At 44.2% G+C, this 27,981-nt stretch overlaps 1 protein-coding gene across 1 annotated transcript; it reads right to left on the reverse strand.

Moving 5' to 3' along the window:
• Window positions 1-24: 24 nt before the first annotated feature.
• Window positions 25-27,769, reverse strand: kcnn4 (potassium intermediate/small conductance calcium-activated channel, subfamily N, member 4). The gene is made up of 9 exons (XM_076279992.1): window positions 26,955-27,769; window positions 22,796-22,891; window positions 18,603-19,078; window positions 15,738-15,873; window positions 10,087-10,197; window positions 7,890-8,011; window positions 5,056-5,125; window positions 3,923-4,116; window positions 25-2,521 (listed from the first exon to the last, which is right to left on the reverse strand). Exons 1-9 carry the CDS (start codon window positions 27,357-27,359, stop codon window positions 2,518-2,520), a joined length of 1,614 nt encoding a protein of 537 aa, XP_076136107.1. The 5' UTR covers window positions 27,360-27,769; the 3' UTR covers window positions 25-2,517.
• Window positions 27,770-27,981: the final 212 nt, after the last annotated feature.

The following is a 27,981-nucleotide window of genomic DNA, read 5'->3' on the forward strand; positions in this document are numbered from 1 at the left end:
AAACAAAAAGTCCTACAACCAACCTCTTATCAAGGTATTTTTAATATTTGGACATATTTACATTGTGTAGCCTATACCATGTGCAAAAACAATGCTGTAAACGTCTTTTTAGATACTTATGTTTTCAAGAATCAGTCATACTTTTCTGCTGTTCTTACAAAACTACATGCATAATAATGTTTGAGTATTACATTGCTACACATTGTCATTTATCAACAGCTGACAACATACTTGCATAGATCCAGTTTATGTTCCAGTTGAAAATAGGACTATTAAATACTCCAATAAGAGTTCAAGTGACTGCGGTGCACTTGTCTCTGAGATCTTTTGATGCTTAGCAGATGTGATCACAATAAAAGGTATGTTAAACATTTGATGCTTAGCAGATGTGATCACAATAAAAGGTATGTTAAACATTTGATGCTTAGCAGATGTGATCACAATAAAAGGTATGTTAAACATTTGCCCAGAATCATAAGATACAGACCGGACACATGTGCATAAGCCCTTCTTGGTGAGTAAGCTGGCATGGAGATTCCTCTGTTGTCCATTTATGCCAGAGGTCCGTTAAATTCAGATTATGTCCGTGTCAACTTCCTCTAATTTACAAGACATTCTCATGGCTACACTTCCATTGTAATGCACACTTTTGACCACTAGATGGTGACTCCTGTAAAGGGGATCAGATTATGTCCGTGTCAACTTCCCTCTAATTTACAAGACATTTTCATGGGTATACTTTCATTATAATGCACACTTCTGACCACTAGATGGTGACTCCCGTAAAGGGGATCAGATTATGTCCGTGTCAACTTCCCTCTAATTTGCAAGACATTCTCATGGGTACAATTTCATTGTAATGCACACTTTTGACCACTAGATGGTGACTCCCGTAAAGGGGATCAGATTATGTCTGTGTCAACTTCCCTCTAATTTACAAGACATTCTCATGGATACTAGCCTAGAAATCTAGATGCGCCCCTAGCGGCAGCAAATTACATTTGCTGCCAGGGCTAGTCTAGCAACTCTCCGTTGGCTTGTGAGCTCCAGAAATCGAAACTCAATCAGGCCAATGAAATCGTGTATAGAGTCGTTAAGTGGGCTTAACATAATGATTGATGGCAGAGTTGCAACGGTTTGGCTTGAATTCCCTGCTACTTGGAAACAAGTAAGATGGATGTTGGCGAACAGTGTGACACGAGATAAGCTTTTATTAAGTTGGCAAACGTTTGAACTAGCCAACTAGCTCCGCTGGTGGGAAACGCATGGGACTCATAGCGCTGCCGCTGTCCTATTGCGTGCAGAGGGAATTTGAAAGACAACTGATTATCCCGCCCCTCGGACTGAACACTGCGAACGGTGAGTGCCCAGACCCTACATTTTAATGTGGGTCTGGCTCGTCAGGCTACATGTGTACACTTTCATTGTAATGCACACTTTTGACCACTAGATGGTGACTCCCGTAAAGGGAATCGGATGCCTTTCACTGGCCTCTTGTGTCCCTATCTATCTGCACTCAGTCTAGGTGTTAGTGTACTTTTTCGTTACACTAGCATCCTTAGTTCCATTAGTTTAGTTAGCATCATATTGAGTAGCCTACAGACAGGCATTCACTGACCAGTGGGTTCCTTACCTAACTAGCAAGGATACTGGTGTCTGTCAGTCATTTCTAAAGACAAATACAAACTATATGTTGCTGCCTTGCTATTTAACAACTGTTGAAACAAAGCAAAGTGCACTAGTGAGCATCAGGTGTCTAAACCCAAATGCAACTGTTGCTAATCTATATTCATCTGATGTCTGTCCTGTGATTTGGCAATAGGAAAAATGGCGCTAACCTGCACTTTGAAGCATCAGTGATACTGAGGCATATTTTGCAAAAGTGATGCCACTCTGACTATACTGTACTTGGCAATCACAGTCACCTAAGTATACTTGGCAAATGAGAGCTTGTGACGGGTATCTTATTTGTTCTAGCCAGCATACTAAGGGCAGCTGGCTCTCATATATAAGTTGAAGGCAGACCATTGGAGTGAGGAAAAGAACACCTGGATGGGGCTTCTATGTAACTGGTAATACTGTGTGAAAACTACTGCTGTGAATTGCCCCAGGAAACATGGGAACGCATCATGGAATGCCCCCGTCCCCCGGCAACTGTGCATCGTTGGACTGAGTATGAGCCCTTTAAGCCACAGGTTTGACCTTGGCCTTGGTTAATGGTTCGTTTTGTCAATGGTGCTGCCTAGACACACAAGGGTCTGGCACAGTTTGCGAATGTGACATTTCTCAGCAATGCATAAATAACAGACATAAATACACTCAATATTCTCTCTATATAAGATACTTTGTCATAACTTTTAACAAATATATAAGGAATTTTTAAAAACAGTCTCGAGCAATTAAGGTCCAGAACAGTTGAAGGGAAAAGTCCATGACGCCAAATGGAGTGGCTTGGGGAAGAGGCGAGGGACTTAGACACACACAAGCAGCTGTTACAGTGGGCTGTGGGCACAGGAGTCACCTAGGGAGAGCAGAGAAAATGACAAGGGAACATGAGCAGTGATCAGGAGTTAAGTACACACAGCTAAACAAACAAACAAACAAAACAAAAACACATAAGAGTGGCTATGCTTCCGTGATGGCTGCCGTCCAAGTGAGTATGGTTAACCTCTAATGGCTTTTCAGAATGTTTCGAGGAATTGGATTAAAAAATGTCACTGAACAAAATGCCAACAGATAAATGTTAATACACGTACAAATGTTAGTACACGTGCTACTGGTGCTTTACTTGATTTTTAGATGTGTTTTAAGACCAAGATTTGTGACATGACAGTGTCACACAACAGTGGGCTGCATTGCGAAGACTGCAGCAGCAGTTAAAATCAACACTGATTTTAGTGTAATGTTTGGCTTGACCTCAGGACTCAAACCTGTAATTTTAGGTTTGGGGGTCAGCCAGTAAAAGTTGCATGGTGACCATTTCCCTGGCACTTTTCCTGCGGGTCTTCGTGTGGATTAACTGTAGAAGATGGAATGCCTCTGCTGTGTTAGCACGACTTTTGGCCCTTCAAGCTTTAAAGCATAAAGGTTTATGCTTCTGCGTCGACTCAATGCAGTGGCTACACCGTTGCCTCGACGTTGTGAACCTTTTTCACGCAGACTTTGTCCCCTGTGTCTGCGTAGCTCACCATCGAAATGGTAGTTAGAATGGCAAACGCCATTACACTCAGTCATTACCATGCACTAGTTAGTATAGTTCAGGGGTGTCAAACTCATATTAAGTAGTGGGCCGGATTTATTGGAATGAGACCTCGTGGGGGGCCGTCATTGTCATGGTCATTATCATGTTTCTGCATGGGTATCAGAGTGCTGTTTGATTATATCACTTATGAGAAAACAAGTACACAATAATGTACTGCTGTCATATACCGGTACGGCTCTTTCTCATTTGAAATGCCCTACTTCCATGTTAGTTTTTCTGCTTCTTCCTTCCTGATGATGGTTTGTAGTGCTAAGTTTATTCAATTTATCATATCATAGAGATATTGCTTGTAACAAATTGTTGAAGACAACTGGATGTGAATATCTTTTTTTTCTCATTTTCCCTTCCTACCCAAAACATCTGGGGGGCCGCATAAAACCTGCTGGCGGGTCTGATCTGGCCCCCGGGCCTTATGTTTGACACCCCTGGTCTAGTTAGTGAGTTCATTCGTTAGTTAGTTCAGCAAGGCTTGCTTGTAACAAATTGTTGAAGACAACTGGATGTGAATATCTTTTTTTCTAATTTTCCCTTCCTACCCAAAACATCTGGGGGGGCCGTATGAAACCTGCTGGCGGGCCTGATCTGGCCCCCGGGCCTTATGTTTGACACCCCTGGTCTAGTTAGTGAGTTCATTCGTTAGTTAGTTCAGCAAGGCCTTACCTGTGGGGAGCGGACGCATGGGAGTGTCTGCGCTCTAGGCTCTGCCTGCCCACGACTTGGGTCAGCAGCTGGGATGTCTGCTGAAGGCTGCGGTTGAGCTCGTCCAGTTTCTGCTCCATGGATAAGATGCGCTGCTCCAGCTCGTGGTAGGAGTTGTTCCAGTTGGCACTCAGGTCGTACATGATCATCTGCATCTGGTGGGGCATGAGGGACAAACTGTCTGTTGTACTGATAAATCAATTTACAAACTGTCTGTTGTACTGATAAATCAATTTTACTTTGTCTACACTGAACTAATCAATTAGTCCAGCTTAATGTATGTCAATTGGCAGCTGTCGGTATGCCTGTCTGTCTGTTTGGCCATATATTGTTGCCATTTCTTTCCAGTAGGCCTGTGTTTTATTTGATTTTATTACCGTGTCTGAGGGTTTTACGCACGCCTGTTTGTGTTGGTGATTGAACTCTCTGAACCCTGACACGCACCTCATGTTTGGCCCAATGACAAACAGTTTATGTGTGCATTTACAGACGTTTTATGTGTCTCAGCACCTCACAGTAAACAACAACAACAACAACAAGGATAACTGAAGTGAATTGGATAATGGCGTGATTATGTAATAAATGAAGCTGACGCGTTCCACTTGGACTGGGGTTTCTCCTTAAAGCCAGAGAGGGGGAGAGAGAGACTCCCTGTGTTGCTATTCACATACTTACTATACCTAATATGAGTGCATAAGTGCATTGCCGTGTGCACTCATATTAAGTATTGTAAGTACAGAAGTATGCGAATTGGAACGCAGTGACTAAGTATAAGTATACTCTTTTGATCCCGTGAGAGAAATTTGGTCTCTGCATTTATCCCAATCTGTGAATTAGTGAAACATACTGAGCACACAGTGAACACACAGTGAGGTGAAGCACACACTAATCCCGACGCAGTGAGCTGCCTGCTACAGCGGCGCTCGGGAGCAGTGAGGGGTTAGGTGCCTTGCTCAAGGGCACTACAGCCGTTCCTATTGGTCGGGGTTTGAACCGGCAACCCTCCGGTGACAAGTCCGAAGAGACAACCAGTAGGCCACGGCTGCCCAGTGCTTGAACTGAGAGATCCACAGAGGAAGAGTGGCGCCACTCACCTTCTGCAGGTCCACCATCTCGCTGGCATAATCCCGCAACTTCCTCTGTTTGACTCGCAGTTGTCGGAAACTGTTTAGTGGAAAAAGCGGAGAAAGAGCGCAGTGAGTCAAGCCTCGTTATTTCTAGAGCAAAAGAAAGTATGTCAACATCACAGATGTCTAGAAGAAGAGAATAAATTGATCTCTTAATTCAAAGGGGCAGAGTTGGGTGAAAGAACGTCTGTTGCTAGAACTTTCTTCAGCCTGTCCTTGCCGTTCCAATCCTATACTTAGGCCTGAAATTCGACGGAACCAAAAGTCCCCAAAAAAAGCAACAGCGGAAACCAATATTGCAGGGGAACCCTCTGTATCTGCTGAGCCATACAGAAATGCCAGGCTAGCGTGGGGCCATGTGCAAAACGAGACATTGCATAAACAGTCAAAATAAGCTCTTTAAAAAAAAAAAAAAAAGAAAGGCTTGAGTCCTCCGAGTGTCGTTTGGCAGCTCCTGGTGCTGAGGTGCTGCTGGTGCTTTTCCCAGTGCTCCCTTTCCACTTTATTTTTAGCGGGCTGCTAACTGTACAACAGGAAGTCAAAAACGCCCTCCACCCTTACATGTCTCTCTTTCTCTCCCTGTCTCTATCACTCTCTCCCTTTCACTCTCTCTCTCTCTCGCTCTCAAGCTCACTCTCTCTCTCTCTCTCCATGTATTTAAACTGTTCTCTTTCTCTCTTCCCTTTTTTGTGACCCACACACATGCACCCAAGGGTCGTTTGGAAGGCCTGGGGCTCGTCTGCAGTGGAAAATCACATTAGGAGCTACTTTACACTTTCACACATCTACGCTTCCATCTTTAGTGGTGACCACTGGTCCGTGGCCAGCTCGACACCTCCGGCAATCGGCTGCTTATCAGACAGGAAGGTGGGGGTGTGCAGCATAAACAAGCAAGGCCGACAACAATCAGCAAGGCAACGGTGGTAGCAGTGGCCTTTCCAGATGCTCAAACAGCAACTAGTCCTGCCAAGGTCAGTCGCCTCCCGGGGGCTTATACGGAAGTTCAGACTTCTTGATTTTAAGAGAGTGCATTTTCACCTTGAGTCATCGAAGTGTGAAAAAGAAACTTAAAGCTACTGCAGTCGTGTGACATTGGGTGTTTTTTTTTTTTTTTTAAATCACTTTCCGTAGGCCTATGCCATTATACATAACATTAGCACACACATTATCAAGTTAATTATCAAGCCACCGACACTTTTAGAGCATTAACTGGTCTCACTGAAGCCATATATGCACGTACCGGTATCTACCATTTTAAGGTCTGTCTTGTTAGGTGAGGTCTGACTATACATGGCTCTTGACCGTGATACACGCACAATTAAAGATCTCATCAGAAGTCCTCACGCCAAACGTCTTTTTTTCACACTAGATTTTTGTGTTTGCTTTCTCTGATGTAGCCTATAATGTGATCATTCAGTGCAATGATGACATAAAATAATCTATTATCAAATAACACCAATGGACTAATTATTCAGTGTTGAAAAACAAATCAAGAACCAACACCAAAGAGAGACAGAAACATGTTGTTTATATCCTGTGAGAGGGAGAAGAACCTTCAAAAGAGGTCAGGAAAAGAAGAGTTTGGGGCCTTCCCAAGTGAGAAAGAGAAGGTGCGGATAAATGCTCCTCTATTGACCTTGCAAATGTATAGGTCTAAAATGTAAAGAACTCATTTTCTCTCTCTCTCTGTCCCTATCAGACAAGTGTCTCTGAATGAATGAAATTGAATGAAATAATTCTGCTTTGGAACATACTAGTGAGCTTTTCACTAAGCTACTTGTGAACTTCAACATACTTTACTGTATGTGATGTGTGCAAGATTTGCTTGGGCACAAGTAGTAACATCAACAACATAAGAACAATCAATCAACCTTTACCTTGTAAGTAATCTATACTGATGGGTGAGCGCTCTCTCTCTCCCTCTCTATCTCCCTCTCTCTCTCTCTCTCTCTCTCTCTCTCTCTGTCTCTCTCTCTCCCTTTCTTTTTCTTATCTGTGCCTCTGTCATGTTTTCAAGGGAAGTTGGGTTACACAAGTGTGTGGTCAGAACGTTGGTCAGTTCGTGCTAGTTCATCAGCTGCTTTGTGATCTCAGGCTCAGATAGGAAAATCTTTCTTTTCTTAGGTTCCCCTTAATCTTGGTTTCGAGAAATTCTACGCCACTGAATATATTCTGCTATACTGCAATGATCCTACTTTGCATACCAAAAGGTAATGGCAATGTGATGGATAGCTAACATGAGGCCACGCGATCATTTACATATGCAAAGCAATGTTCAGAGAGAGAGAGAGAGAGAGAGAGAGAGACAGAGAGACAGAGACAGAGGACACATTTATACTCTGCTTATGCGTGAGGACTTATGGATTGCTAGACAAAATATTCATAAACACATACGAGTGCATGCAAACATAAGGGCCATAGACACATTCAGTGACCATACTATAGGACACCGGGTTGTTAACACAAATGCACACACATGTACAGTACAGGGCTTCATTACACGGCTCTTCAGAATGCTGCAGAATGCTCCATTCACTTGAAACGTTCGGTGGTGTGCTATTCCTCGATAACAAACCGTTACTCACCCTCACCCCACTCATTCTTTTCTTCTCACTCTCTCCCTCAACCTCTCTCTGTCTCTTTCTCTCTCTATCTGTCTTTCTCTCCCTACCCACCCTGTCCGTCCATCTCTCTGTCTATTTCTCTCTCTCCCTACCCACCCTGCTATCTGTTCATCGCTCTATGTCTCTTTCTCTCCCACTCTGCCATCCCACCCATCCTCCGCTCTGCGGTACACTCACACTCTTATGGCCTCCAGCAGCCGTCTCTGCCGGTACCGGTGCTCCCCGCTGCTTCCCTTCGTCACGTCGGTGCGGTGCAGTAGCCAGCATTCCCTCAGCACGTTGGCAGCAGCGTTGCGCACCTGCAGGACATGACACGTTCACTCCGGTTTAGTCACCACACCAGAATCGGCCCTGTCGTTTCAGACCCTGTGGAGTGGCTAGAAAGTGTCCTAGCATTCACCTACGGCGCCAATGCAACGGTCCGGCTCTGTTAATCACTATCAGAATCAGGAAACAGCAACTCTTATAATCATTACGACCAATATGTGTACTGGACATACACATCAAAACACTCATGGTACATTGACTTTTACTCTGACAGAGAGCAGCAATGGGCCCATTGGTTTGTTGACTAGGCCTACCAATGGCAAACTTTTTTGTAAATATCTTCATTGCGCTACAGGTCAGTTCTGGTCCATTCCAAACAGAAGTGGATGAATATGCAATCACTGCCTCGGGAATAAGGTCTGGGGTCGAGAATAGCCGTGAGTGACCCATATGTGGGTGAGAGTGTTTTTTTCCTCCCTCAATAATTACATTCCTCGTCTTTCTTTGATTCTATTATTGTCTGCTCGTCTTCCTGCTAAAGACACCAAGATTACCCATGTTGCTCGTAATGATGTCACCAAGCTACCCAAATACACACCGGTGCTATTTTTTGTGTATGTGTGTGTGTGAGTTTGTGCAGGCTTTTAGCTATTTTTAGGGCATCCATAAGAGGCTTGTGTCCAGATGTTCTCCTTTATTTTCATCAGTGCAAGTCAGTGACAACGGTGAACAGTTCCATGGAGGACACACACACACACACACGCACACGCACACGCGCACACGCACACGCACACACACGCACACGCACACACGCACACGCACACACGCACACACACACACACACACACACGCACACACACACACGCACACAAACCCTGACAAACAGGGATGCACCGTACAACAGGATGTTGCCACTGTCATAGAGGAAATGGCGAGCTCAGACTCACAAGTCTCCACACACACTCGATGGTGGGAAATAGTATTACGCAACTGGCGTGTGAGTGTACCAGAAGCACCTTGACAGTAAGATGGAGGTGGTGACCCTCTGGCTGCTTAAGAAGGACCCCAAAATTTTGCTTTCCCTGTGTTTCTGTCCCTAGTTTTCATTGATGGAAGCTCTTAAAAGCATCTTCCGCCAGGCATGTTTATTTTGGGCCTTTGGCCTCCTCCCCCTTAGATAAGAAAACAGATGGATCCTGTTAGAAATTGCAACACACTGCCAACCTGTACACACACACACACACACACGCACACACACGCACACGCACACACACCTATGCACACTTACTCTCTAAGATACCCCTACAACACACTCACACACAACAATGAGATCTACCATTTCACATGTATACCACTGCAGCACACTAATTAATACACACATACACACATCCACACACACACGTTATAATGTACCCTTACAATACACATAAACACATGCCGTTTCCCTTCTCCTCTGATAGCGCATCATATTTACACACACACACACACACACACACACACACACACACACAGACACACATGGAAACACACACCAGCGCATCCAGTTTCCTGCCGGTGCGGCTTGTGGTCCTGGACTGACACAAGTCCGTTTCCTGCCTGGGACCTGATTGTTTCCTCCTTTTGACGCCTTTTGGAGGCTATAAAGAGATGGACCTTCCCTCTGCCCAACCTCCACCGCCCTCCCCTCCCCCCATGCCTTTTCCCACACTAGCTTGCCCTCCGCCTTGCCCTATTTAAGGAAAAAATAATATTATAGGGACTCAGAAAGGATAATACGCGTGCTACATGGAAAATATGGCGGCCTCCACCCACTGAGCCTCCTCTGCTGTCACCACCTCCATCTTTCTTGTGAATTTAATGCAGATCATTTAGTTAGGCTGGGCCAGCCTCTCAAATAAAAATAGCTATTATTCACCATTCACACAATTTCCATCAAAGTACACTGTATACGTGATTGGTGTTCACTACTTTCCAGATTTGGCATCTCAGAAGCTGACTCATCGTAAGATTGATTATAATACAACATTTAAGGGCATGCATGATACATCTTCTGTAACTGTTGTAGGGTCATGGGGATTCTAGCGTGGGGACAGTGACATCTCCTTACCCGTTTTGTGATCTGGATGTCCGTCATGAAGTAGTGGACGTGCTTCTCTCCTTTATTCAGAGCCAGCTTTCTCGTCATGACGGCTACCATCATGGCAGTACTGGCCACACCCTGGCAACACACACACGCACACAAATCCACATGCAAGAATGGGGACAGTTAGTATCTTTGCATAGCATCTGCTGTGGTTCAACCTATTATAACTCAATTTATCATCAACTACAGAAACTGTGACAGGATGTTATATAATTGTGAGTCAGCTTTTAGATATGATGATTGTATCGAGGGAGGGAGGAGAAATAGAGAGATAATCTGCAGCAATAAAATAATACGCTCTAAGAACACTTTGCTTTTTTTTTTCGAAATTATATGAGTAATGTGTTGTAAACAAGAGACGGGACTCTGTGTGAAGGGACTGCATAGCTACTTTTACTTTATGTGCTAATAATAAAGATGGGTGTGCGGCGATTACAAGTTTTTTTAAGGAACTGTGAGTGCTGTGCCTTTTTTTTCTAAACATTAAAGATAAAGATAAAAGGAAGTGAAGGTGACACACAAGAGGATATTTTTAAATCTGCACACTTTGACACTTCTCACAGTGAAATTTCGATTTGTCAATCTGATGTTCTCAGGCTTCTCAAGCACACACTACAAAATTACAGCGCTCCTGAAGGGACAGGTGCAAACCAGAAACCTTTGCACCGGAATGTTTTTCTGGCACCAGAAACTCAAAGCCCCTAAAGGACATGGCTATTTTTTTTGTATGCCCCCCCTCCCCTCCCACACACATACAAAAACATCTTTGCACATGTCCCTTCAGTGGCACCGTAATAAACACTTGGTAAGAGGGTTGAAACATACATATGCAGCATGCACCAAACTCTTCTGTGTGTACACTAAAATATCAAGTTTGTTTTTCATAAAAAAATCTTTACCTTGGTTTCATCCACTCCTATTGCTTGCATTTGCAAAGAAAAGCAAAAAGGAACAGATAGAAGAAAACAGGTAGATTGATAGAGAGGCAAAAAGAGACAGAGAGAGAGAGAAAGAGAAACAGAGATTATTCAGCATAGCAGGTATGATGACGCAAAAGATGAAAGCCACAGCCCTTGCTTTTAAACGCAAGTGAGGAATACTATTAACACAGATAAGAACAGAAAAGACAGTAGAAAATAATGACAAAGGCAAAACAAAAGCAATGATCTACCAGCAGCACAACACAACTCCCTCCGCGTCTGTTAGTACCTCGGGCTCGGACAGCTAGCATTCCCAGCTGGAATCCTATGCAAATCCCCCCTTGCCATTTTCTTGTTCTTGGAAAATCAGGAAGCACATCCTTCCTTGGATCATTCCACACCCCAGTGAAGAGGATGTTGACCGGAGGGAGCTTGACTGAGCTTGACCAGATGGAACACAGGATCGTATGATCGGAATCAGATCACTATGGTGCAACACTGGGGCTTTTTTTTTAATTTTTTTTTTTTTAAATTGAGACCTCTGTATCACGGGATGCATCTTCTGCAAAGTACTAATGCTATAGAGGAACTTGAACAATAGCTGGCCCAAATGTGTGTGTGTGTGTGTGTGTGTGTGTGTGTGTGTGTGTGTGTGTGTGTGTGTGTATGCATGTGTGTGTGTGTGTGTGGGGAACTTAAAGAATAGCTGGCCGAGCCATATGACTGAGCAGCAGCAGCAGGATGCTCCACATGCTGAGTCACACTGGCAGCTACTTCCCCGACTCACTGCCTTCCTTATTCTCAGGTGGATTAGAACCACACAGCGTGGAGCTCCAGTCAGGAACCTTATTCGTAAAAAACACTTGCTCTGAAACAGATTTAGAGCATTCGTTTCCTTTCCATGTGTGTGTGTGTCTGTCTGTCTGTCTGTGTATGTGTGTGTGTGAGTGTGTGTGTGTGTCTGTCTGTCTGTGTATGTGTGTGTGTGTGAGTGTGTGTCTGGGCTTTAGGAGCACAGGTGTGTGAGGGCCGCCGTACGCCACTCTCCCTGGCCCACGGGGAGCGACTCGCTGGCCTGCCCGCATGCTCGGCGGCGGGTTGGAAAACTGTCCTTTCCTTTTCCACGTCCTGGGCACAGGTTGGCCCGCCCTCTTGATTGAGTGGTGCCAAGGGCTATAAACCGCCTAAAAATGGCAATGGTGGAAAGTTTTCCCTTAAAAAAATGGGGAAAGCTTATAAAAACAAGGAGAGAAAGAGAGAAAGGAGGAGACAGACAGAAAGAGAACGAGAGAGGGAGAGAGAGAGAGGGAGAGGGAGGAGTGATGGATTATTTTCCACTCTGTCAGGGAGATGTCTTGGTCTGGCTCACGCTGCGGTCTCTGTGTGCTGTGGCTAGGGCGGCTTATCAGTTCCGATCAGACGAGGGGACGGAGAGCATTGGAGAAGGTAGAGGAGCAAAGCCACTACCCACGTGCTGGCACGCATGCACACACACACGCATGCACACACACACACACACACACACACACACACACACACACGCACAAGCACACACGCACAAGCACAAGCACAGGCACAGGCACGCACACACACATACACGCATGTGTTCACTCATACATGCACACACACATGAATTCACATTAACACTATACACACGTACACACCTGCGACCACAATGGCCAAGACAATTGAAAAAAAAAATGCATACAGGAACACCAACACACACACACACACACACACACACACACTCACACACACACACTCGTACATAGACACAGAGATTGGAATCAGAAATGTTCGCTCATCATCACTCTTTTTCTTCAGGTCCTCCCACCAGTGGCCTCTTGTTCTTCTCCTCTTTCCATGGAGACAGATGCAAAATACCCAGCATGAAAATCAACATGTTTCCCATGTTCGAAGTCGATATGAAATGTAGCTCTGTATTGATGTCTACTTGCAGACTCTGCAGAACTGACTCTGACTTCCCCAAGTCATGCTGTGTCAGTTTAGTTTCTGGTGGCAGAATATCAGGCTTGATAGCATGGAGCATGGAACTCATAACCTTGTTTTATCTTACTCTCTACTTGACACAAGGGTTTTGGCAACTATTTGACCCATCGACTATTAAAATCATTAGTGCTGTAGGCAGCAGACAACTAGTCATGTATAAAATGGCTAACGGCAAAATGGGCATTACTATATATGGAAGTACTTCATCAAAACTAGCCCTGTTCTACAGTGACATGTAAGTTGTGTTCAGCTATTAAAGTTCAATAAGAACACCACTGCTATGGATAGCCATCTAAAGATGTATATAATGACTGCTCAACAACTATTCTGAAAAACCTGTCAAACAGTAAAAATCAGTAGTTATGAAACCTTTATATCAGAGGTTCTAAAACTGGGGGTCGCCAAAAATATTGGAGGGGTCGCGAAATGATTTGCAGCCTGGATTAAAGACATTTTTCTAAAGGTATTTAATCAAAGACTGCCATAGACATTAATGCCTTTGGTGTTGACATTGGTGCTTCCAATACCCATCTCGCAACACTTCGCTTCACTTCACTTCACTTGCTGGTTAGAGAAGGGTGTCGTGAGACTTGGCCCATGTGGTCGCCAGACAAAAAGTTTAAGAACCACTGCTTTACATGACACTGTATTATGTATTTTGAAAGACACAGTGGTCATTCAACAAACCTACTGACTGTTTCACTAGCTGAGGTTAAAATAAGAAAGAGAATCCATTTGACCTTTACGTTTTGTTTGAAGAAACAAGAGGAGATGTTAATAGTGTTTTCTACTATGAAACCCGCCAACATCAAATTCCAAGCAGTTTTAGATAATGAGGCTATCAAATGTATTGATTAGAGAAAAATGTATAGGACGTTTTGTGTCTCAATATTTCATACAGTTCTTACACAATTGCTTGTAACTAGCACTGCATCATCAACCTCCGACCAACCACAGACCACCACCAAGTTTCATGATTTTGCAATACCATGGTTTGCAGTGTTGACATATTTTTGAGGCAAACACTTCATGATTTTCTTTCTCTGTGTGTGTATTCAGCGTTGGCTACAGGTCACAGTGTTTGTCGTTTCAGCAAGGAAGCACATATTGGCCACACTGCTCGTGTGTTTTGTTGAGGAGAGTATTACTACACGGGACGGCCTGGCCACAAGCAGAACTATGACATCTGTCCCGCTGCGCTCTACCTCGGTCATCCTTTTCTTGCAAAGGGTGTAACCAAAACAGTTGACTCTCAGACAAAACAACGGGACCGTGGGGCCATGACGCCCTTCTCCTCTCACCCAAACCTTAACTCAGTGCACCCTTCCATTACAGCATTTACACAGGAGAGAGGAGCTCGCAGGCAAGAAGAGGACACTAGAAAACAACTCATCACATCAAACACAAACAAACACACACACACACACAAAGACACAATGACACATATACGCTGAACATACACATACCAAACTCACAAACATATGGACACAGGAAGAACATGCACAAACTAACATGCACATCCAAAGCATGAGCACACACACACACACACACACACACACACACACACACACAAACTAATTTTCCAGTGCAGAGACTTTAGTAAGATCTCCGAGTAGCACAGGGAACATCCCTCATGGTACTTGTCAGCCACAGCATCACAGGAATGTGGAAAAACCCCTAGTTTTGAGGGAAGTGAGAAAACGGGAGCACCAGGTACCACTGGGCCTCAAGGAAGAGACCGAAACGAAACGCTCTGACAATCCTTCTATGTTCATCTACATCCATCAGATTGAAGGAAAGAAAGAAAAAAGAAAGTAAGAAAGAAAGAAACTCTGTACCTACGTCTGTCTGACTATTCTGATGAAGTCAAGCAAGGAGGAGATGATGTGCAAGCTCACTTAAACCGGATATACAAAGAAAAGAAGTAACGATACAGTGGAAGAATGAGTAACACTACAGTATAGTGAGAGCTAGTTTTATCGCAGGACCCAGTTGAGACCAGGTTACTGTGGAAGGTGACTCAGGACACAGTGCGTGTGCTTAGTATGCTGTGTGCTATTAGTCATTGGACTGATTACATGGGCGTCATTTCAAGGTTATATCTTTAAATGTCCAATGACAGTAAAATCAAATCATTGTCTAATTACCACAGTGGCACCTTGTTGCTAAACACAATCACACTTTTATGATGATATCCATATTCAGCACAGAAACACACACACACACACACACACACACACACACACAGAGAGAGACAATGCTCACTTGTGCAGTTCACCTGACATGATAACACCGCACAGGGTGATTTGTGTAAGGATAAGATAAGGCACTCTGAACAGTAGTGGTGACACACCTTAACAATAATGACGCACCGGAGTACCAGAGAATAAAGGACAATTCAGAGTGTCCTGTCCACACCTAATTTCGTTTGGATCAAGACTGGCAGATTTATGGTTACATAGTACCATTCATGAATGTAGTCATGTATACCAATTTCTACAATATGGCTCCTAAACCACCCCTCGCCATCCTAAGCCTAGAAGTTGACCAAGAACTTTGACCTTAGCCGCCTGTCTTGAACAACTTTGTCCAACTCATTTTGGGCACGTACTCAAACGGCGTGCCATTGCTCTGCCATAGTACTTGACCTGGGAGGCTCTGTGTGTCCCCCCTGAGATTCCTTACCATGAGGCCTGTGAAAAGGCACACCACCTTGCCACAGCTGGTGACTGGGGACACGTCTCCATAGCCCACAGTCAGGAAGGTGATGGCCGTGAGCCAGAGGGCTGTATCCATGTTCCCCGCTGTCTTCTGCATCTGCCTTTAGGGGAGCAGGGAGAGTTACTGAGTTAGTTTGGCCTTGGGCCGAGCAGCAAGAAAAGACAAATGTAGTGTGTACCTGCTTTTCTTCCTGCTCCAGTAAACATTTTGTAAAACAAACAAGGTTTTCTAATATCACACTGGAAACAGGGGACCACTTTTGCTTTGTGCTTTTATTTGATCGGTTTGCTTTGCTACGTGTACAACACTAATTTTGTATTATTTTAAAATTATTATTATTATTATTATTATTATTTTGCATGAAATAATAATAGGATATTTTATATCATTTGGAGCCGAAAAGTAGAATAGACTCATACATTTAATTCTTGGTTAACATTTTTCTAGAGAACTACAGATCTACAAAGCTGTAGGCTATTCCAGGTATGATTTACCCTTTTGGACAGGGTGCAATTAAAAAAAAAAAAAAAAAAAAACTTTTCCCACTTTTTGTCCAAATGAGGAAAATGTCTTGATTGATGTGTCTGACTCTGAACAGATGGGCCTCAGGCAGCAGTGAAAGTGTATGCGCAGTTGGCTCAGAGCTTCTGAATGGACCCCATTAACAACAAATCTTTTATTAGACATCCTTTCCGGGCAAAGACTTCAAATTGACCATCAGAGGCAGAACCCAGCTGGCCAGAAGTTAGGTGCTGTTTCTAATCAACAGATGTGAAAAGGAACAAAAATGTGCACGTTCCCAAATCTGGCTACCTCGGACAGTAACGTCGGCAAAAAAAATGTGTATGTCTGAGCAGATGTCTGTGAATGCATGCACACCTTTGCACATGTTTCTGTTTGAGAATGACTGTGTGTGCATTAACATGATATGATTAGGCTATGCCCTGTAGTGCAAATGAGTTAAGGTAAATTAAAAAGCTTGAACTGTTGTTTAAAGTCCAGCTTCATGCTCAAGATGTGGAAGGATGTGAAATGTGGATCTGTTTCTATTTCATATGGAAAGACGTCCAGATAAAGACAAGAGCACCTCAGCTTGAGGCTGACATCTCCCCCGTTTGGACTGGACACCAGACAGGAGATAATAGGGTAGGTTCGGCTGGACTCCCCCGTTTGGACTGGACACCAGACAGGAGATAGTAGGGTAGGTTCGGCTGGACTCAAACCGAGGTCCGTGAGGGCACTGAGCCCTTTGTCTGGTGGAGGATGTTGGGGCTACTGCTGCATCACGGCTCCCTTCGTCGATTTCTCTCTTCAGAGAGAAGCTGTTACGGCAATTCCCCTCATTGCAGCCAACAAATTTCATTAACCAACTCGGACTGCTAACCTGGTGTAGTTTGATCCCCTCATTGCAGCCAACAGATTTCATTAACCAACTCGGACTGCTAACCTGGTGTAGTTTGATCCCATCATTGCAGCCAACAGATTTCCAACTCGGACTGCTAACCTGGTGTAGTTTGATCCTCACTAGCTCTGCTAAGCCATGAACTTTAAGCCAATTATTATCAATCCAAAATCTTAGTCTATTCATGGGTTTCATCAGGTCCCTTTCCACAGGTGTATTAATCAAGCACCATGCAGTCTGCATTGATAATCCAGGTGATTGATTTATTACACCTGTGGAAAGGGACCTGGTGAAACCCATTAATAGTAATCTATGTGCTTTCCAGATGCATAGATGTTTGTGTGCTTGTCCTTACTGACTCTAGAGATGCAGAGTAGTTAAGGTTATTGAAAACACTGAGGAAACGGGACCACGCATAGCAGTACAACTCTTGCATAATAAGCCATGACTTTCATAAGCCGTGACTTTCATCACCCCTAGCATGCCCTCATAAGAAAGCACTAACATACCAGCAACAAGGTAACTTTCCACTGATGCATAACTATCCATTAAGCAATTAATTGGACAAGCTTTATGCACTTATGCAAATAATGATTTGATTTGAATGTTTGTATTTATTTTATTTTCTATATATATTTATTTATTTATATTGTCTACTGCACATCTACATCACTAACCCTGGTCTCAGTCACTGTTTGTGGATCATTTCTGCACATAACAACGTCATCTGCAAGAATCAGATGGAAAGGTGACTAGCTTAATATTCCTTGAACAAACAAAATCTGATATGTGGATTTGTGGATGGACATGTATGAGCGTGTGTGTGTGTGTGTGTGTGTGTGTGAGTGAGTGAAAGGGCGGGGATATCCATATATGTATTTGATTGAATGCAGCATACAGTTAGTGTGCAGCCTAATGACTATGTTCTCCCTGAATCAACAGAAAGCTTGATTAATCACTTTTTACAGCCTAAAAAATATTGCCAAACTGTCAAAACAAAAACATGATCTAGAAAAGCTCACTGACGCATTTATCTCCAACAGCGTTGATAACTACAATTGGCTTTTCACAGGCATTCCTAAAAAGACCATCATGCAACTATAGGAGATACAAAATGCAGCAGCTAGGGTTTTTTTTACGAAAACAGGAACTGACATTACTCCACCTAATTAGCTGACATTCTTCAGCAGTACACACCTTCCAGATCTCTCAGGTCTCAGGAGAAATACTTGTTGTCAAAACACACTGTTAGAGCTAAATATGGTGAAGCAGCAGCTTTTAGCCACATGCAGTTCAACTGTGTGTGTGTGTGTGTGTATACGTGCGTGTGTCAGTGGAAGTGACAGTTGACATATTTGTGTATTTGTCGAGACCGGGGGCAGTGTGTATGTAAATGTGTGTGTGTGTGTGTGTGTGTGTGTGTGTACCTCTCACACAGTGTGAGTGTCCAGGAGGCCAAGAACCAGAAGAGCAGGATGAAGACTAGCAGGGTGCGTGCCGGGTACTTGTTCATGAGCACCTTGAGCAGGAAGCGGAAGGAGAAGTTGATCTTGTTGAGCGAGCCGATGGTGCGGTACGAGGCGTTGAGCAGCACCTTGCTGTGCAGCAGGATGGTCCTGTGCACCAGGTACAGCCGCAGGAACATCATGGCCGACATCAGGATCTCCACGTCCCGCAGCGCCTTGTGCCTCGTCGAGAGGCACAGCGGAGAGGAGGCGTTCGCCTCAGACGCCTCGTGGGGCGGCGAGGGCGCCCTCTGGCCGTCCGCCTCCGCCTCTGGGCTCCACCAGTACGTGACAACGGGGTGGATGGCGCAGACCAGCAGCTCCAGAGAGATGCCCAGGACGCGGTGTTTGGTCATAGCAATGCGCCAGTCCAGCTGATTGTGGTCCATGACAAAGAGCTGCGAGGCACAAGGAGGATTAGAGTCAGAGGAGTGGAGTCAGAGAGTGAATCAGTGAGTGAGCGAGTGAGCGAGTGAATCAGTGAATCAGTGGGTGAATCAGTGGGTAAATCAGTGAGTGAATCAGTGGGTGAATCAGTGGGTGAATCAGTGAGCGAGTGAGTGAATCAGTGAGTGAGTGAGTGAGTGAATCAGTGGGTGAATCAGTGAGCGAGTGAGTGAATCAGTGAGTGAGTGAGTGAGTGAATCAGTGGGTGAATCAGTGAGCGAGTGAGTGAATCAGTGAGTGAGTGAGTGAGTCAGTGAGCGAGTGAGTGAGTGAGTAAATGAGTGAGTGAGTGACAAGTGAGTGAATCAGTGGGTGAATCAGTGAGTGAGTGAGCGAGTGAGTGAATCAGTGAGTGAGCGAAAGAGTGAATGAGTGAGTTAATGAGTGAGTAAGTGACGAGTGAGTGAATCAGTGGGTGAATCAGTGAGTGAGCGAGTCAGTGAATGAGTGAGTGAGTGACCGAGTGAGTGAAATAGTGGGTGAATCAGTGAGTGAGTGAGTGAATCGGTGAGTGGGTGAATGAGTCAGTGAGTGGGTGAATGAGTCAGTGAGTGATTGAATCATTGAGCGAGTGAGTGAATCAGTGAGTGAGCAAGCGAGTGAGTGAGTGAATGAGTGAGTGAGTGACTAAGTGAGTGAGTCAGTGAGTGAGTGAGATAGTGAGTGAATCAATGAGTGAATGAATGATTGAGCGAGCGAGTGAGTCAGTGAGTGAATGAGCGATCGATTGAATGAGTGAGTGAATAAGGGAAAGACTACGAGCAGAGCAGAGGACATGGGGTAGAGACACAGAGACCGAAACAGAGACACAAGGGTAACGATATATAGAGGCAACAACTCAGAAACTAGGAAAAAATAAGACAGATAACAGACCACTAAAAAAACCTAAGAAAGAAACCCTCATGTTAGCTTTGGTTGACCACATAGTGATGATTAACTAAATCAGGAACCTAACTGGGGTGAAACACAGTGTGACTTCAGATAAACCTTACCACCTTGATATAAATAAAGAAGAACAAGTCCTTTGTCTGATATACATCAAAAGGCGGCTTATCATATATACAGCAATCGTGGCTTATCATGGAAAACACTAAAATATGAATTCAGCATTGAGCTCCGGCATATATGGGTACACAGGGCTTACACTTTTTCAATGCAGATAAAAAGAAAGCCCTTTGAAGTAATAAATAAATTATATCTTGGGGAAAATATTTTTATAATTCCATGAGACTCAACCAACGATATACCATTTCCAGTCGCCCGTTGAGCCCGTTACTGGGCAAGTTCTCGGATAAGTGTGCACAGCACAAGTTGTGTACTGTAACATAAATTGACCCAAACTTTAAGCAGTGTTTCCTATACATTGACTTATTTGTGGCGGCCCACAACAATATCAACATTGACCACCACACAATGATTTTCCTGGTTGTACTAAATTGTGCTTAAATCTGGTTAGAATCATAACCGCGCTGCACTAATTTGTTAAAAACTGTTGCATTCGAGTTAATTCTGCAAACCTACCACCACACATAGAATTAAATTCTGTGGGAACCACTGTTAAGGGTATCAATGTTGTTTGATTTTTGTCAGTGCCCAAACAAACATAAACACGTCGGCCATGACAAAGTTGCACAAATCCTTTGAATTTGAGCATGATCTTACATGCTGTTACTTGGATACAGGCAAAACTCTTGCCCCAATCCCTCAAAATGCATATGCTGCCTGGGCTCAAGCTTGCTCCCTCTGCTCTGCACAACGCACTTCCAGCTGTGCAAATACCCGCCCCCTTTATGGGAGACCATTTCGATTAAGGGCTTCCACAAAGCTGGACTCAGCGAGAGGGCCAGCAGCCAGTAGGGACAGCACCACTGCTGGCTGTCCGGTCATGAGGGAGCCATTGGCAGTGTTGTCCTGCGGCTCTCCCGAGGCAAATGCTGCACTGGGACTGAGGGTGGGAGTGCACTCTCTGTATGCGAGGCATGCTATGCAAGCCCAAGTGGAATTCCACATGGGGCAGGTGGCACAGAGTAGCTGGGTGGGGGTATTTGGGGATTGGGGTGGAGGGAGTGGTAAGAGGGGGGTGGGGGTGGGGGTTGTGAGGTCGGGGTGAGACAGGGATCATGTAGAGGCAGGTGATGTGTTGGCAGACTATAATTGGGCACTCAGTAAGACTACCAGAAGCTGGGGGCTAACACTAAATGCTGTGGCAGACTATACTGTATGTCAACAGATAGACCATTTCAGGCTGGACAGACGGAAATAAACAAGCTCTTTTTCATGTATTCTATATCTTTTCCCTCTTCACAGACAAAATGGATCTCTAAGATGACATATCTTCTATACTTTTTAGTTTAGTAAGGTTCCAACTACACTTAATAGAACCAACACAAAATCTAATTATGAATTCCATTAGATCAATGTACGGTATGTTTTTAGAGAGTTCCTTTTAGAGAGTTTTTGTCAGAGTAGAAACCATCTCAGTAACGAGTTTCCCAGCCCAAAGTACTGTATTTCACCATCTTGAGCGTCTGCACACAAAGCCCAATCAGCCCGCTACACAAGGAGGTGGAATGACCTCGACCCCCTTCAGAAGCTTCACTGGCCTTATCTTGACACAGCATTCGCAGCAGATCTCCCTCCCACTGGTATGTCTCCTGGACGTGTCCCAACAGCCATTATAATCAGTCCGCTGGTCTAGGTGGGTGATTTCTGGCAAGGCCTCTGCTCATCTGGCTGGGGCCTCATTGCCCCTCTGGTCCCTTTCATGAATGACTTCTCAGTGTTTCTGTGGCACCATGGTGAACCAAAGGTATCGTCACAGACACACCTCTTTTTCTCATACTCTCGCTCTCTCTCTGTCTCTCTCTCACACACACACACACACACACACACACACACACAGACACAGACGTACACCCATGCACACAGCATCTGACATTCTCAGATCTGAAACCCTTGGGTTTGGCAAGGTGAGTTGCTGGTTGGCCGAGGAGCAGTGAGTGGCCTTAGTGTTGAGTTACAGCACCTTCTCCTGATCTCTGGCTCTCGGGCGCATAGAGGAGATCATACAGCATGGGGACAAAAATAAGCTGAGATGATCACCCGGCGCAGAGAACCTCGGTCATCACATATCGTGCCATTTCATCTGATCGTGTGTCATCTCAACTCACTGACAACAAACTCGGACAAACGATAGAAAGTCCCCATAAAACTGACTCAGCACAACTGCTTCAGTACAACATTACATTGCCAGAATCTTCCAGTGGGGATAAGAGGGGGCTCTGGAAAAACTATAACAAATGTCACAAATGTTACAGTTTTACAGACCAGACTTTCAATAATACCAGCTAAGAGAAGGGGCTTATTGGCCATGGCAAAGAACACTTAATTGGGACACTGCTGCTTGGGTTCATTACAAATTCTTATGAGATTTCTCAAGTTCAGTGATCATGCTTTGGAATTACTTGCTCTTTGACAAGAGCAAGCGCTTCAGTTTCACTTCACTGATTTGCACGGGACAGTTCATGTCACCCTCTGGAAGGGCCATCTGCAGCTTAGCCTACTAAACTTACTACTGATACATATTCTGATACTGCTGCCAACTCCCATTGATGGAGGGTTTGTGTTATGCATCAGTTTCGATGTAGAAGGGGCACCACCACACTCACCCTGACATCCTTGTAATGGAAGGCTATGATGAGGATGAGCAGACAGCCAGTCGAGATGCTGATGAGGCTGCTAAGGGTCTGGGCGTACACCGATCCCTGAAAGACACAAAAAGCACAGTGCAAATGTTTTTTTTTATTTTTTTTTAACAGAAAACCGAGGAGCAGAGAAAATAAACCAGACCAGTGAAGAAAAACAGGGCGATGGCTTCGCTTCTCTTGGGCCGATAAGACCGCGCTCGGTTTTCAAAGCCTTTCCGCTTGTCGTTTTCCCAGTAGCTGGGCAGATAGCGGAATGCTGTGGCCTGGAGGCAAAGGTCTGCACCTCTGCACCGGTCCGAGGCGACAACTTTCAATGGAGCCGTGCATGGGAATAATAGGAGTGCCTCACAAACACGCGAGAGCAGACACGCACTCACGCTAGTGTGAGGAGTGAGTAAGACAGAGAGGGGGGGGGGGGGGGGGTGCCGTGCCAAGCACTGGCTCCGCAGATGACTGAGCCTTTACCAGAACTGCACAAACTGCCAGAAAGTTGGATGGAACTTAGAGAGATGCGTGTGGGGAACCACCAATTTCATTGCTCCCTAATGATACTTCTGGACATTCCTTGTGCAAACAGCTTGAGATAGATGAGCATCCGTGGTACATAAATAACCTCCCTCCCTCGCACATGTGCGCCACACACATACATAGAGGCCTGCACATGATCACAAGTGTGAATCATTAGCCATGTAGTAACACGCACATAGAATTCATCTCCTCTATGATCAGAGGTAATTAATCTCCTCTATGATCTGAAGAGATTGGGGCAATCATACTTTTGGGCGATTAGTTTGGCTTTACTTTTACACTATGTGTTCATGTAATCAAGTCAAGACTAATTGATAACAAATGGCTATGTGCCTACTCCCTGCCTACTCCCTCCCCACCATAGATAAGGCAGTTTGACACCGCCACACAAGATGAAGCAGTTTTTCTTCTTGTGTCGGAGAACACTGGAAAATGCAGGAAAAACACCAGACTGCAAACTTTTACACAACCTGAGATTAAGATGTGTCATCAGTTGTCAATGCAGATCTCTGATTTATTTTGTGTGTGGTGTTGAAAGTTGTCTCGACTTTCACAAACTAATGTGCCTCTATTTAAACAAAATAATTTGTCAGCATCTGCTGAAGTATTATCTACAACATAAAATCTCATTTTCATCTTAAAGGATGAATAAAAATATCAGAAAAAATATCAGAAAAACAGAAAAAATATCATGTAGGCTAGCTTGTTACTTAGTTGTCACTCTGAACATCCTATTGTGGCCTTCTATGCCTACAAGCACACTGAGTTTCACAAATCACCACTATGGGATAGTGTAAACAAGGGAATACATGCCAAATTGGGTAAGGTACTTGCTTCTTATAGGGCATCTCATGACTAGGAGTATCATTTAAAGTTCTCCCTGGAATAACTCCCATTTATGGAGAACCTCTCAACTTTGTGCCTCGGGATTATACAGTGTGTACATGTAAATGTTTGTGGTCCTGGCCACCACCACCATACAGTATGCTGCATCTTTATTAACCTACGAGGAAAGAAACAGAGGCAACTTATCCAACCCATACCCAGGCAAAAGATTATGGTTTTGAAAACTGTAGCCTAATCAACGCAAAACATTGATGCTGAAGTAAAATCTTCAGTTTGGATTATTGTCTCTGTTGAGCACTAGTGCTCCTGTACGAAACTGAGGAGGAAGCTCCTGACCTAAAAACGACTTGGTAATGGCCGTCTCGACATTTAAATGAAGAAAGGTGTGTTGTTTATTGCCATGACGTAGACTTGCGCTACTGATGTAACTTCCATGGAAGGTTTAATGGGGAGATAATTTAATGACAACTGGTCAGGGTTTACAGTGTAAAAGATATAAGTAATTGCAAAGCGTCAGTCTGCCGACGGGAAACTTCAACACATTAAGGTATGTTCTGACGTGCGTTGGCAACATACATTGTTTTCCGCAGTTTCACTGTCAATATTTTCAGTGTGTCTAATTTTAGAAGACTCCGGGATACTTGACTAAATTGTTGCAGACTACCTAGACTAGACCCTCCATCTTTAAATAATAAACAGACTAGGAGAGATTTGAATGAGACGCACTTGATCCGTGTTCTGTAGATAAACTATTAGGCCTAACGGTCTTGTCGAGTGTCGAACAAGGGGGCAACCAGTCATTTTTACAGTAGGTCGATTACTAACCTAACAAATTGCACCCACACTTGATTCCATGTTTCCGTGTCTTCAAGTGTAATTATTAATCAGAACAAAGGCTTTTGTTTTTTTTAAGGCTGTGCTGTCTGCCACACAGTCTAATGGGCCTGTGTTTAACCAAATAACTGCTGTCTTTACGATAGACCACTTTTGAATCAGCTGGGAAGCTATAACTTTGCGCAGTGTGTTATCACCAGTGGCTGATGGCAGAGTCAGTCGCGCATCAGGTAGTGGAGTACAAGTAGTGGAGACCGACGGTTACAAATGGTTGCGCAATTAATTCCAGACCAATTTCTGCGGTATGTTTGTGGGATAGCACATGAAAATGAGCACGGGTGCTTGTGTGCCTTTGGAGGTCAACCCACGAATCCCACGAATTATTCAAACAAGCACTAATTATGCACCAAATGATGTGGAAAGATAGAATATGACTCTGGGCAATCACGAAAATCACAAGGGGGGGGGGGGGTGCAAAATGTGGAAAAACTTCCATAAATAGCCAGTTTTCCTGCATAACCTGGTTTCCAAGAAATGTTATTCTTAAATACACGGTCACGCCTTGAGGGCGCAAGGCGGCTACTCCTTTGCATGCAAATTAATTTTTCTCCAAATTGCCCCAGAAACTTTTGAAACAACGTGCGCATTTACTAAATGGAAACTGAAGAAGTTTATACTAATTTGTTAAATCAAGATAATGTATAGGAAAATTCAACCAAAGGCTAATTAGGTGCCAGTGGTTGAGATGCTGGAAAAACTGGAGAGCATGTGTGCAAGGGATTGCCTGCCCACAACCAGCGGCTACGTCCCACAACAAGCCTACCTGACTAGAATGAAATAGCCTGGAAGTCTGTGTATGAAATCCACTTTGTTAGTCATATTAAAATATTGTCGTGGATAAAATGTTCATATTGTGACACATTTTCCCATAGTTAATGGCATTTCCCCGACACTGATAAATAGAATCATGCACTTTGTGCTTTAGAATCTTTCCTATCATTTCAAGCCTTCTGCATGATTAGTACAATTATGTTCTTTTGGGTGTAATATGAAAGAACAACCGTAAAAATGGTAGCCAATTTAGTTTCACAGTGTGTACCAAGTTGTGCCGCGGTAGTTTTCTTTTTTTCCCCTCACACAATTACAAAATACATTTGTCACCTGCAGAGAAAGCACGCATTCAATCTCTTGACCTGAGTATACAACAGAAACAAAGTTATCTCCTGCGTGGACTCGGTGTGAGCGAACTGTTTGACAGTACACAAGATATCTGGTTTCCTGGCTTAGTCACCTACATGTGAATTGCTACAGTGGTCTCAGTCAGCTGCTGTGTACACGTCTAGGTTACATTAATTGCTTAGGGCTGCGATTGTTGGGGAAAACCATCAGGTTAAGGGAAACAAGGTCGCTCAGCCTAAAATAGCACGTAACATCGACAAGGATTTCCTATGTTTTAGTACCCAAATCCAAGGAAGGACAACTCTGTGGGCGCGTTTGATGTTGACGCTGTTGGCCAGGGATGAGATCGCAGATGAGCGCATGAGACCAATGTTGTGTTTTAGAGACGAAATTATATTGTGGGTTAATTTATCATTCATAAAAATGTCTAAACACTTTGCCACCTAATATTATTTAGGCTATATAGCTTTCACTTGTGGTAGTGTTTATTATCGATATGGATAACTCATGTGTGCTATATTTTGCTCTCAAGTGACACGCTTGTTCTTTCTAAGCTTATCCTTCTTCGTCGTTTGCTATAGTGTAGTTTTAAGTCCACACACACACACACACACACACACACACACACACACACACACACACACACACAGGCTAGGCTACAAGTTAAATGAAATGGCAGGTGAAATCAACACATTTAACTAGATAGATTGTGCCAAGAGCGTATCACACTTACCGATTGATATATGACAGGACACAGCTCATTATGGAGAATCATAAGTGTTATTCCAAACAGCGCGGTGGCGAGTGCCCACGCACACAAGCGCTTTTTATCCTCCAGTAAAAACTTTCTGTCTCTTAACCTGTACAGATTGTTGCCCTCGATAGGACTGATTTTCTTACAGCTGAGGGCATAGGACAGCGGAACGGTGATCTCCGTGTCGCCGCCGTTGCGTTTGATCAGACCATCACAAATGTTCTCGTCTGCGTTTGAATCGGAGCACAGGTTGCGGGCAGTCATCTCCATTGCTCGCATACGCCGACTATCTGTACTGTCCCTGTCGTCCTCCTCGGTCGCCTCGTCTTCCTTTTGTCCCCCTGCCGTGCTTTCCCTCCGACTACGAGAGGGCATTGCAAGCATGAAGAACAGAACGCCAAGCTCTCGGGGTGTTCTCCACACATTAAAATATCAGGACTGAATTCCAGCGGTGCGCACCTTCCCAAAGTTCCAACGATTGTGACTTGTTCCAGTTGCGTGACTTCGAAGGCGCTGGACGTTCAAAAGTCGTGCAGTGCGTGCGTTCTAAAGGCGCTGTGCCTATTTGCATCGGATATAAGTTCGCCTGTAGAAGAAGCTTAACCCACATGTCTCGCACTTCTCCCTGTTGCGTTTTTTTCTCCTTCGTTGAAATAGACGGACAAGCACAAGGAGGAGGAAGTAACAGCGTGTGTCCGTCATTCTACTGAAGAGATGGAGATACCAGCCTGGCTTTCACTGCTCTCAGACTATTTTCATTTTCCCCGTCGCACATGTCCAGTGCTGTCCAGAGCTGTTATCACAACCGACCATGTGTCAGCAAACACACATGAGATAGTAAGTCTAACACTGTATAAAACATTAAACCAACCTCTTTCAAATATGCCACAAAGTCAGATGTAGGCTATGCAGTATGTTTAGAAGCCTTAGATTGCCATTGTCATATAATTTTTGAAGATCATGGTTATTTTATCGTATTTTAACTTGTTTTTAGTTCTTTGAGGAG

The sequence above is a fragment of the Alosa pseudoharengus genome, unplaced genomic scaffold (genome assembly GCF_046254945.1).
Source record: "Alosa pseudoharengus isolate Yale_2024_CS ecotype anadromous, Long Island Sound unplaced genomic scaffold, YU_APseudo_1.1 YU_APseudo_1.1_scf_12, whole genome shotgun sequence".
Taxonomy (NCBI): domain Eukaryota; kingdom Metazoa; phylum Chordata; class Actinopteri; order Clupeiformes; family Clupeidae; genus Alosa; species Alosa pseudoharengus.